Genomic DNA, 12,782 nt, shown 5'->3' on the forward strand with positions numbered 1-12,782 from the left:
GTTAAGAAACAATGTATGTTAATGTTCCGCATATCAATAAATAGACCGCCAGTTGCGGCCAAAGGACCGCATAGCGTATGTGTGTTAGGTTTTCTTTGCCGAAATTTACATGACGGCTCAGTATTTCTGAAGTTGTAGAAGGAAACGCTATTCTATTTGTGAATTAGGCCATATTATTGGGCCACAAACTGAGCAATTTGAATTTTGAAATTAATTTGTTCATGAATCTGTCTCATCCGAGACAGCAAACGCGCTGTCAAAATATAAATTTGTCAGGTTCAAATGCGCTCATGGCTCTTAAAGGGGATTGGAGATGGCACTCTCATTGGTTAGTTGGTTGGTTGCACGTTACGCCCAAACCTCACCTACGGGTAATTAGGCTACTTCAGGGCAACCCTTTTTTAGATTTGGGTCGGGCGTGAATGATGAGGCACAGGTATTAACCAACCTTACCGCACCCTTCCTTTTGAGGAATTTGACAATGTGTTTTTTCCATGGAACAAAGAAGTGAAAAGGAGTTCTTCCAAGGAACCAGGGAGTGAACGCCTTTAGGGGTCCACTCCCTGGTTAGGGAATGTTAGGTAATGTTTTTGGCAGTTTCTGAAATAATTTATGACCGATAGCTTTTTTTGACCATGTGTTCCTATAGGTGTCTAGTAACACCTCCCAATTTATCCACAGCCAAATCCCCTTGGAATCGTCTTGAGAGCCTATCAAAGTTGGGGTGCCCAGAGGGCCTGGGTAAAAAGAGTGAAAGAAAAATGATTATACCAAAAAGTGCCTTTTGAGATGGCTAACTAGGGTATTTTAGGGGTGCTGAATCTATCCCAGTCATTCGTTTTGAGTAAAAATTACATTTTAACAAACCTCATCCAACTCCCCTGCATCTACCTCACTACTATTATCATCTGGCTGGTTGATGTTCTGGCAAGAGTTACCATGACAGTTTCCATGGTAAATCTGGCACACTGAGAGTGCCACGGTCACCTGCACGGTTGCAGCTGACTAACTTCAGAAGGTGGTCCGATGCAAAGGGATCTGTAGGGACTGGTGCATAACCTTGTTTTCCTTGTTTCCATCCATACTCAAGGACATCCAGTGATTGACTTTGTAGCAGTAGCCAATCTCTAGTCTGGGGATATGTCCGCAGAGAGTGCTGTGCTGCAGCTCCTGTAGTTGGAGGCAGTTTCTCAGGCTTGATGCTCCCAGCTGCGGCCCGCTTGCTGAAAATATCAAATCTTAAGTCTTCCAAATCTTCAGATGGATTTCCACGGAATATGATCTTGAACAGTTCACAGCCAGCTTTGATGTCACTTTTCTTGGCTCTGATGTCACTGAACACATCCATGGCCCGCTCTGATTTGTCAGTCTTGCAGAGCTTGCTGAGCAAAGTTGGTTTGCTAAACCCAGAAATTGCTGATAAGGTATCACAGCCAGAGAAGCTATAGGAATATAAGGTATGACGGTACCTCTCCGGGAGTGTGAATCTTTCCGACATCATAAAGGTACGGCCACACCAACCGCGTTGCTGACATTAGGGGCGTTGAAAATCGGCATTTTTGCATAGGGAACCATTGGTCTAGGCGCGGTACACGCGTTGAAGCGTTGAAGCGTTGCGTTGGGGGCGTTGGGCGCGGCAGTTGCACATAATTACGCACGTAAACGCAGTAACGCGCCCAACGCACCAACGCCCGGAGTTCAGAAAATTGAACTTTCAACGCTCCAACGCGTGACGCTTAGCCGCGGTAGCCAATCAGCGTGGAGCTTGACCCGACGTCACTGGCAGAGAGCAGTGAGCTTGCACAGAAGCATACGGCCGACATCTTTCTTTTTTCTTCTGGGTGGAAATAGTTACATAGTTACGCCATTAAATGCGTTTATGGAAACATTTCTAGCGAGAAATGTGCATTTTACTTTCATAATGTTCGCTCAGTGAATGTGAAGGATGTTTGGTTTGATAGTTATGACGAAGAGGGAACGCTCCGTTCACTTGCATGGACAATGGACTCATCTAGCTGCGTTGGCGCGTTGACGCGTTGGAGCGTTGAACCACCACACACTGGTCAAGCGTCAGGTTAGGCGCGGTACTCGCGTTGTCCAACGCGAGTAACGCGGTTGGTGTGGCCGCACCATTAGATGTATCTTTAGCTGTCGTGAGGAAGGCCGGGTGGTTTGCCATATGATGGACCAGCATAACCAGGACGTCTGTGTCCTCAGCCCTCACCTCAACAGAGGACTCTATTGCCTCATTTAGTGCTGCAGACACGATGGAGGCGTCAGCATCATCAGAACATAGTTGAACACTGATCCTACCTCTGTGGAAGGTCTCAGCAGAGCAGAATGAGCTGGGCCTTGCTGTTCTTGTTGTCAAGAAACTTTTCCCATGGAACGATGCTTTTTAAGTCTGGACGAATCTGAATCTCACAGCATGCATCCTTTGTTCGTCGATTGTCAGGTGCACGATACAACATCCGGCCTCTGTCTGGGTTATAGCGACATATATGATTTACTTTAAGAGAGTTTTACTTTGAAAAAAACAAAAAACATTTCAAACTATTCATGTGAACATGGAATATAGGTAACTTCCCGGGTATTTTTCAAGCATTACACTATTGATGCCCTTATTGCAGAGGATACAAACATCTAGGTAGACCAAGTGTGCTGATGGGGTTTGGGACTTGGCCCAGACAGTACGTTGCGTCTTTTCATTCTGCATGATCGTTGGTCCAGAGCATGTTGTCCTATGAAGAAGAATTCATAGGAAAACTTTTGAGAATTTTGCGAGCTTTTAGTCATGCCGCAAAATGTATTGGATTGAAATGATGAGTTGAAAGTAATGATTGACAGAAAGTGGCAACAACATTCACAGAATGAAAATAACCTGAACGATTTGCAATGGATACACTTCTCGAACGATTGTACAACTCGTTTCTGCAATCCAAATGGTACTTCAGCTTGGGGTCATCTCCATCCATCTCCACCTGAGAGTTTTTGCATCTCAGTCCCAGGGCCACCACAGATGAAGCACCTCAAACCATGCCAATTTGTGGTATCCGCTTCCATACCGTCCTAAAAAAGATAAGACAGCTCTGTGAATTTTTTTTTTTTGACTGCTCAAACATATCATGCAGAATGGGTCCATGCAGCCATATTAATAGATTATGGGCCCTATCTTGCATCAAGCGCAATTGACTTCTACACAACGCATGTATCTTTGCTAGTTCGCACCCGGCGCAACACCATTTTCCTCCCCCTTAGGACGTGGATTCTTGCTGGTGGGGGGGGATTAGACGTGGAGTCCTGACGGGACTTGCGATCGCAAATAACCCGCTGCTTCGGGTTTTCCTTTGTAGGCGAGGTGAGAGGAGGAGCGGGTAAATCCGTTGTCAGTGTGCATGTATCAGTGATACGCGGGTTTATCCAATAAAGTGTACCCGGCAGCGCACCATTGCAATTTTGCCTATGCGCGCTTGTCTCTGTGTGCGTGTGTGAACGAGAATGACAGGGAAAAAGAGTGCTATGTGGAGATAAATGAACGGAACGATATTTATATTTCAAAATGGCGTAAAAAATAAATAAATAAAAGCAGAATCAATTTTTATGTGGCGCTCAGTGTTGATTCTGTGGCGCTGCGCCACATATTGGTCTATGCATGGGAATTGGGAAACACTGCTGTAGTAGGCTAGCCTGGTCCTACCAGACCATCGTACTTCATTTCATTTTTACAGAAGGTCTGGAACTGCTCAATTGACAAACGTTCACTCACTTGGAGGCGGGTGTCTGTAGAAGTGTTAAAATGATTGGATCTGCCCAGTGCCACTCTGGATCTGCCATAACCAATCGCATAGCGTTTGGTCGCGACGCGTGTCATGCGACAGGACCGGCCGGAAACCACGTTGCGCGCACGCGCAGACTGTACACAATCAAAACAAGATGAAGCGTGAAGATGTCTCTGAACGATAGCTGCAGGTTTTGTTTATCGGATTTAAGAGTTCAAGGGACATTTGTACATTCTAAATTAATATTCGATAGCAAGGACAGAGATAATGTTTGTGGTCAACTTTTATTTAGCAGGGGCATGTGCAGTTTTGTCAAATTGCACAAATTACAAACACATTTACAAAATATGCACAACTGACACCAACTATGATCCTGCAGAAGTACACAGAGGGTTTAAGTGTTCTGATCACAAGCATCACCAAATTTACTGTTCAGACACAGAGCTACTGACACGGCTCATGAGTACATCTACAACATCATCATCAACATTGTCAAAGTAGTTACTGTAATGTCAGTTAAATACCTCTCTGAATCATATTGCAGATCCTCATCAATATCCCCAAAAACATCACTGATGATATTAAAATCTCCTTCACTTGGTCCTCCATAAGTGCAACAAGAGGGGAGACGACAACAACTATCGGGTTATCATTGCTAGCGTTCGCCTTAGCTAACTCCTTCACCACTAACGGAGCCAGCTGGAAAATCTAACTTTTCCCGAACCCGAAGCGCCACAACATCATGGCCACCAACAAAACTCAGCAAAGCTTGTTCTTGCTCCGGCTTTAATTGATCGATTTTCGGCTGCGATCCCACAACAGACCGAATAGCTTCTCTCGTATCCTTCTCCATTGTCTTCCTCTGACAACTGAAACTGGCGCGCGACCTAGACGTCATCGTTCTCAGCCACTCCCTCTGTTCGCTGATTGGACCGCCAGAAATCTGGTTTCCATGGAACGCATTTATATTAAGCAGACCCAGACCTAGTACTGAAGTGAAATGAAAATGTAGCAGAAGTAGGTAGGTGGGCGGTGCCAGGCTGGTAGTAGGCTATGCCATGCGTTAAAATGATAAACTGTGATTCTGAATAAAGTGTAAATGATATCGAAATTACGTTTGGATATTATTGAAGATACAAGTGTATAGATTAGTTAAATGGTTTGAACGAAGATAAATGGTTGAAAATCGATTTAGTTACGTCTTAAACAGTTTAAGTACCAGAGGCCTCCCATTGACTCCCATGTTAAGAAAAAAAATGGTCCTGCGTAGTACAGTGAGGGTTTCAGTGCGACCTAACCCTGCATTCACACCAAAAGATGCAAAAAGTTGACGCGTGGCACGATCCCATTCAAAGTGAATGTAGAGACGCGTTGCTGCTTTGCTGCCGCAGCACTTGCTGCCGAGAAAACCGGCAGCAAAATTTGATTTGCGGCGCGGCAAAATCGGATTTGCAGCGCGGCATGCCCATGCCCGCTGCCGGGCACGGGAGCGGGCGTTGCCACTGAGGCGTTGCCACTGAGGCGTTGCCACTGAGGCGTTGCCACTGCGGCGTTGCCACTGCGGCGTTGCCACTGCGGCGTTGCCACTGCGGCGTTGCCACTGCGGCGTTGCCACTGCGGCGTTGCCACTGCGGCGTTGCCACTGCGGTGTTGCCACTGAGTGACATGCCGTAACAGCCAATCAGTGTTACTCCCTTGGAGTGACCTAGAGTTCACTACCGTTACATTTATTTAGTAACTCGAAAAACCCCACAAATCAGCATTCTGTAGTTTAGTTGTGTTTACAGTTAAACTAAACTATGAGTATGCTAAAGGGCTAGAATAACAACCCCAAACAAAACCCAGTTGGGTGCCAGGCAGCACCAGCCTTCCAGGCTCCGAATGGTCTCATGAACCCATAAACGATGGGCATTCCGACGTCTCTCCCTCTTCCACAACAGGTAAAGACATGCAATGCTCGTCATGTCGGCCATGGTTGTGAATGAATTCAGAAGCACAGCGGGCAAAACTTGCCGTTCCGCGAAACTTCCCGCGCTGCAAAACTGCGGGGCAGCAAAACTTTTGCTGCACGTCAAAACCTTTGCTGCGCCGCAAAACCTTTGCTGCGCCGCAAAACCTTTGCTGCGCCGCAAAACTTTCGCTGCGCCGCAAAACCTTTGCTGCGCCGCAAAACTTGATTTGCTGCGCCGCAAAACTTCGGCGTCAACGTATTCGGGCAGCAAATGCATCTTTTTGTGTGAACGCAGGGTTAACAATTAATCCTGCGCCCCCTCCCTTCTGCGTTCCATTTGTTAATTAATTAAGGGTGCCACCAGAGGGCGCCCCCAACATATTTGCCGCCCTATATCGCCTCGGTCGCCTATGCCGAGCGCCGGCCCTGCTTATGAGCGTCGCCATCTTGTCATAGTTTGACTGTTGCCGTTTCTCAATACTAAGCACGCGAATTGCGGACTCGCGGACTTGGTAGTTAGCACTTGGCAAGTCCGGACTTCAATAGTTTCATACCGGCTTCGTTTTCAGTTGGTCTCATTGATTTATTTTGACACTGGAGAGTGAGGACGCTCAGCAGTGTTGCCAGATTGGGCGGTATTTCCCGCTCTATTGGGCTACTTTTTATCACGCACCGGCTCGCTATTCTCTTAAACAAACAAACACACACACACACGCACACAGTCACCAGCAGTGCAATACATTTGACCTTTCAGATTCCTCAGTTAAAGGTTGGGTATTGGATTTGCGAAACGGCAGCAGATTTTGAAAATACACAACTCGAATGGTCCCACCCTCTTTCCTTCAACGGTGACTCCAACTCCATCCATTCCAAGTACATAGACGCGCGATCATGCACAAGCGCGAACACAGATGTGCGAGAGCCAGCCATTAGCTAGTCAGCTAGCTCCAGTAGCTGCCGCAGGATAACAACAAACAGAAACTTGCTCTGGGTCACGAGCTTTGAGTACGTGCACGAAGGGGTCACGCGCGGGGGGAGTGCAGTACGACCGTTTGACTGACGTACTTACTGTCCAATGCCACTCGGTGGGTCTGGAAATCATTGGCTGGAGTTTTTCGAGCCCTGCCCGTTCCACAGATGATTGACTTGTTTAATTTTCATGTCAGTACCTCTGACTCAGTGGCTGTAAGTGGGTTATGATAAGGATTTCAAGTAATTTTGCCAAAATGGCCAAAAAGGAGAATTCCATACCCAACCTTTAACGAGGCAGGGTCTTTTGAAACAATAGGGTGTATGCACTAAGCTGTGTGACGTACTTCCTGTTTCAAATAATACAGCTCGGCCGGTTCCGGTCTGTGTGTTTATCCCGCTAGCCAGCTGACTTTGATATACTTTAGACATGAATCAAGGCTGCAAAGATTTAAAAACGGTTCGTTTTTATAGGCAGGAGAAACCTACGATCACTGCTGTGTCCCTCACTGTACAGCATCAGCCAAATCCAAAGGGGTATTTAGTTTCCATGGCTTTCCAAGCCAAACTGACGTGAGGAGTCAATGGATTGTAAACATAAGCCGGGATAAATATGTCATCACCACTCACTCTAAGGTCTGTAGCAGACACTTTAGTTCTGACAAGATGATTGAGCCAATTACTCTTCAGGGTCGAAGGAGACTTACAAAAGGTGCCGTAGCGACCCTTTTTGAGTGGAACCAGTATACAGTCGAAACCCCAAGGCGCTGCGTGTGGGAGAGTGGATCGGTTCGTCGAAACTGCCCCTCCGGAAGATGAAGTTGATCTCCTTTTCACGACGCTGAAGTTGGCATCCGATTCGCAGCATCCGATTCGGCAGCTGGTCCACTTTAAATTGGTCCTGATTGAAAACCACTAGACCTAGACTCTTCAAATCTGGACTAAATTTTCACAGTGAGGCTATACATTATATAAAACATAGTTACAGATTTGTGAAACCTTTTTTCTATTTGTGAAAATGCAATACAGGCTCATTTTAATGCTTTTTAGGGGTCCAGACTGCATTAGAACGGGTCCTGATTGAAAACCACTACACCTAGACTCTTCAAATCTGGACTAAATGATCACAGTGAGGCTATACATTATGTAAAACATAGTTTCAGATTTGTGAAACCTTTACCCTATTTGTGAAAATGCAATAAAGGCACATTTTAATGCTTTTTAGGGGTCCAGACCGCATTAGAACTGATCCTTATTAAAAACCACTACACCTAGACTCCTTAAATCTGGACTAAATTATCACACTGAGGCTATACATTATGTAAAACATATTTTCAGATTTGTGAAACCTTTACCCTATTTGTGAAAATGCAATACAGGCTCATTTAGGGGTCCAGACCGCATTGCACACTTAGCTACTGCTTAACCGAACAAACACCACTGAACAGGGATGAACACAGCTTCCTGCCTAGACTCAAACTGTGGTGCCTCGCTCTTCCCCATCGACCTGTAGCACAAGGCTCTCACGCTGACCTGCACTGTCAGCTTGTCTTTATTGGACACTGAATGAAATAACACATACAAATTCATTAAGCTTCAATTGTACTGGGTTACTCGCATCATCACAGCTATAACATGTTACTACATGGAAAGAAACGTTAGGTAGCTAAGTAATGTTACTTTTATATACAAAAAAACGTGGCTATACTTAAACTATTATTACTCAACACAACAGGCAAACATCAAGGCTGATATAAAACACTCGTTAAGAAATCTTGTTGGCGTTCGCTGTTTCTGCATCGTAATACACGTTCGACAGTGACAGTTAACTGACAGATTAGACTTTGACAGTAGCTAGCGTCTGTTAGACGTCGTTTTCTTACCTTCGTAGCTGTGAATGTAGGTCGAAGCATACAGCCTAAACCCCTTCTCCAATTTGCTTTTCGGAGTTTTTGTTTCCCGACATAAACGATGCACATTTGTGATATTTATTGTCGGCAGCTCCTGTAAACACCGGGTGTAGAATCAGGAAGTGCTTGTGCAAGTAGCCTATTCATTAATTGATCATGTGTGAGAGGTCATTCCTCCTCCTGAGTGTGTATTGACTATTTGTCTACAATTAAATATGCATTGCAAGCTTCCGATTTTTGTGTCTGGTGTACCTGCTGCCCACAAGAACACCCCCCCCCCATATGGATTTGGTGAATTGTTGCCCCGCCCCAATAGTGGTATGCACGTGATAGTGGGCATTGAAATATACAATGATCAATTAGGAGGCAGAATAACTAAAGTAAGGGATGCAGTTAGCAGGTGACTTAGGGGTCAAGGCCAGCACCCAGTAGGCTATACACCTGTGGTCTATTCTATAGCAAAGTGTCTCAAGGAGTTTAGAGGCAGTGGAGCCTCCCTCTAGTGGTGGAGCATTATGGCGCGTTTCCACTGCAGGGTGCGGAACGGATCGGATCCCAAAGGTGCGGGTCGGGTCGCGTTTCCACCGCCAAAAGTGGGCGTGACCCGGACTTTGCCGTACCCGTTCCGGCCCCGTTCTCGGGACTCCTCCGTTGGGGTACCGCAAACGAGACGAGACGCCTGAAAGGGTCCCGTGAAATTCTAGCTACACCCCCCCTCCGTTGATTGGTCGACAGAATCGTCACTTCCGGGTGACGCGGGGATAAAAACAAACGAACAGTAGCCTCGAGGTATTATTCTTTACAATTAACTTGTCGCGTAAAACGCTTGCTTGGGCGAACAAGGTGTTTACGTAGCTGACGCGGCGATCGACATCCGGCCTACCACAAAGGGTACTGTCGGCAGTGGAAACGCGACCTCGGAACTGAGCTGGGCTATACCGCCCCCTCCCTACCGCACCTTTGCGATCCGATCTGCACCCTGCAGTGGAAACGCGGCATTAGGCCCGTCAGTTGAATGCTCTGGTACAGCTGGGATTTGGTGCTCCGTTTGAAAACTTTTGACCATGGGTAACCCAATTGAATGTTTGCATCTGAATCTGAACATTAAAAATTTAGAATTCTAAAATGACATTTCGAAACGAAAACATGACCATGTTTTATAGTGCTAGTAGCTGCTGCTGGTATTCAGGAAGCTGATGTTGCGGCTGGTAGCTAGATACGAGATCTACAAACATTTTAACAAGACCAGTTGCAGTTGGGCAGTCAAAGCAGCTCCATCTGAAAAGGTATCAAAATGGGTGTCCACATTTTCTGCTGCCATTCAGCCTAGCCAATTACCAAAAAGACAATGTCAAACTGATAAGTTTCATTGTTTTATTATTTTGCTGTAGACATCACATTTGGACAGTGTATCCATGTCGTTGCAGGAACTCTAATACATTTGCACAGTTATGGACCACTTCATTCTTGCAGGATTTGATGCGGGTCTTTTCAATGAAGATAATGTACTCAGCGTAATCTTCATAAGGTACAAATTCTGCGTTACTGCGGCTTGTAGCCAGGCTGCTGGGGCTTCGGCTTGTAGCCAGCCGGTGGCTGCTGGGGCTGGTAGCCAGACTGCTGGGGCTGCATGTAGCTAGGCTGCTGCTGGGGCTTGTAGCTAGGCGGCTGCTGCTGCTGCTGCTGGGGCTTGTAGCTAGGCGGCGGCTGGGGCTTGTAGCTAGGCGGCGGCTGGGGCTTGTAGCTAGGCGGCGGCTGGGGCTGCTGGGGCTTGTAGCTAGGCGGCTGCTGCTGCTGCTGGGGCTTGTAGCTAGGCGGCTGCTGCTGCTGGGGCTTGTAGCTAGGCGGCTGCTGCTGCTGGGGCTTGTAGCTGGACGGCGGCTGCTGCTGGGGCTGGGGCTTGTAGCTGGACGGCGGCTGCTTCTGCTGGGGCTTGTAGCTAGGCGGATGCTGAGTTTGCTGGGGCTTGTAGCTAGGCTGCTGCTGCTTGGGCTGGGGCTTGTAGCTCGGCGGCTGCTGCTGCTTGGGCTGGGGCTTGTAGCTCGGCGGCTGCTGGGGCTTGTAGCTCGGCGGCTGCTGGGGCTTGTAGCTCGGCGGCTGCTGGGGCTTGTAGCTCGGCTGCTGGGGCTTCGGCTTGTAGCCAGCCGGCGGCATGTAGCCAGCCGGCGGCTGCTGGGGCTGGTAGCCAGACTGCTGGGGCTGCATGTAGCTAGGCTGCTGCTGGGGCTGGTAGCCAGACTGCTGGGGCTTCGGCTTGTAGCCAGCCGGCGGCATGTAGCCAGCCGGCGGCATGTAGCCAGCCGGCGGCATGTAGCCAGCCGGCGGCTGCTGGGGCTGGTAGCCAGACTGCTGGGGCTGCATGTAGCTAGGCTGCTGCTGGGGCTGGTAGCCAGACTGCTGGGGCTGCATGTAGCTAGACTGCTGCTGCTGCTGGGGCTTGTAGCTAGGCGGCTGCTGGGGCTTGTAGCTAGGCGGCGGCTGGGGCTGCTGCTGCTGCTGGGGCTTGTAGCTAGGCGGCGGCTGGGGCTGCTGCTGGGGCTGCTGCTGGGGCTGCTGCTGGGGCTGCTGCTGGGGCTTGTAGCTAGGCGGCTGCTGCTGCTGGGGCTTGTAGCTAGGCGGCTTTCGCTGCTGCTGCTGGGGCTTGTAGCTAGGCGGCGGCTGCTGCTGCTGGGGCTTGTAGCTGGGCGGCGGCTGCTGCTGCTGGGGCTTGTAGCTAGGCGGCTGCTGCTGCTGGGGCTTGTAGCTAGGCGGCTGCTGCTGCTGGGGCTTGTAGCTAGGCGGCGGCGGCTGCTGCTGGGGCTTGTAGCTAGGCGGCGGCGGCTGCTGCTGGGGCTTGTAGCTAGGCGGCTGCTGCTGGGGCTTGGCCTTGTAGCTAGGCTGCTGCCGAGTTTGCTTGGGCTTGTAGCTAGGCGGCTGCTGCTGCTTGGGCTGGGGCTTGTAGCTCGGCGGCTGCTGCTGGGGCTTGTAGCTAGGCAGATGCTGCTGGGGCTTGTAGCTGGGCTTGTAGCGAGGTGTTTGCTGCTGTTCGGGCTTATAGCTAGAAGCCTGATGCAGCCCATGGGTAGGCTTCTCCGGCTCAGCAAAGACATTCCTGTAAGCTGTTATGCATACTTGTTAGCACATGGATACCTGCCTGTTTTAATGAATACTTTAGCCTGAACTCACCATGTACTTGACACCCCACAGCAAGTAGAAGAGACAATTGCAATACCCTGGTGGATAATTAAGAATGTTTCATTATGTCCATGCTACTCATTAATAACAGAATAATGTACTCCAGAATGAAGAAATTACCTCATAAGAAAAGCCATGGTTGCTGTTGAGAACAACTTTGGTAAACCTGTGAGCCTGCCACTACAACTCACCTGAAAAGACCAATCTTATCACATTCTTCTCTGTCACTGATTGGTTTGAAACAAGGTGCATCTCAATCCTAATCACTGTGCCTGGGGAAGGATGGAAGGCACCAGGTGGAGCAGAACAGGTCCAAATCAATGATACAGTTTAAGATATTTCTATTACATATCTTTAGATTAGGTTAAATCGCTAGGCATCAGCAAATAACAAGTGCCAATGTACAGCAACACTTGCATGTTCGTCACCCTTCAGTACACAACTTTAAACCCTGTTTATTCCTAAACAGAAACTATGATAAGGAATGCATAAAATGCTGTTGTGATTGGTAAAGGCTGTAAGGTTTTTCCTTTGGCTACGTTATTGGAGAAGAAAACGTGTAGCCTACTAACAGGTGCATCTTTTAATAAATTAGAATATTGTGGAAAAGTTGATTAATTTAAATAATTAAATTTAGAAAGTGAAACTCATGTATCATATATTCATTCATTCCATTATTGCTTACAGCTCTCGAACACCCACAATTCATTAACTTTATAAAAAATAATTAAAAATTATAATATTAAAAAAGAATCCAATATTGTAACACTCTACACTCTACTCAGCTAATTACCTCAAAATACCTGAAAAGGTTTCCTAAGCCATTTAGTGGTCTCTCAGTCTGGTTCATTAATACTGTGTTTGATTTGCCAGCAAACTCGCCTGATCTGAACCCCCTTCAACATCCTGCTGACGGCTGAACATCCTAAAAGAATGCAATGCACATATGATAGAAGAGGAATTGTTTTCATTGAACCAAAATATGTTCCAAGATCCGTA

General features: G+C 47.7%; 1 protein-coding gene across 1 annotated transcript; it reads right to left on the bottom strand.

Moving 5' to 3' along the window:
* Positions 1-9,972: 9,972 nt before the first annotated feature.
* LOC130376934 (adhesive plaque matrix protein-like) lies at positions 9,973-12,548 on the bottom strand. Its single transcript, XM_056583871.1, has 3 exons — positions 11,904-12,548; positions 11,775-11,821; positions 9,973-11,707 (listed from the first exon to the last, which is right to left on the bottom strand). Exons 1-3 carry the CDS (start codon positions 11,918-11,920, stop codon positions 10,152-10,154), a joined length of 1,620 nt encoding a protein of 539 aa, XP_056439846.1. The 5' UTR covers positions 11,921-12,548; the 3' UTR covers positions 9,973-10,151.
* Positions 12,549-12,782: the final 234 nt, after the last annotated feature.

Source organism: Gadus chalcogrammus, chromosome 23, assembly GCF_026213295.1.
Source record: "Gadus chalcogrammus isolate NIFS_2021 chromosome 23, NIFS_Gcha_1.0, whole genome shotgun sequence".
NCBI classification, from domain to species: Eukaryota; Metazoa; Chordata; class Actinopteri; order Gadiformes; family Gadidae; genus Gadus; species Gadus chalcogrammus.

Bases quoted from the DNA above. Each gene is read 5' to 3' on its own strand.
- LOC130376934 (XM_056583871.1), bottom strand. The intron at 11,708-11,774 runs GTGAGTTCAGGC...TATGCATAACAG, and splicing joins TGTGGGGTGTCAAGTACATG to CTTACAGGAATGTCTTTGCT.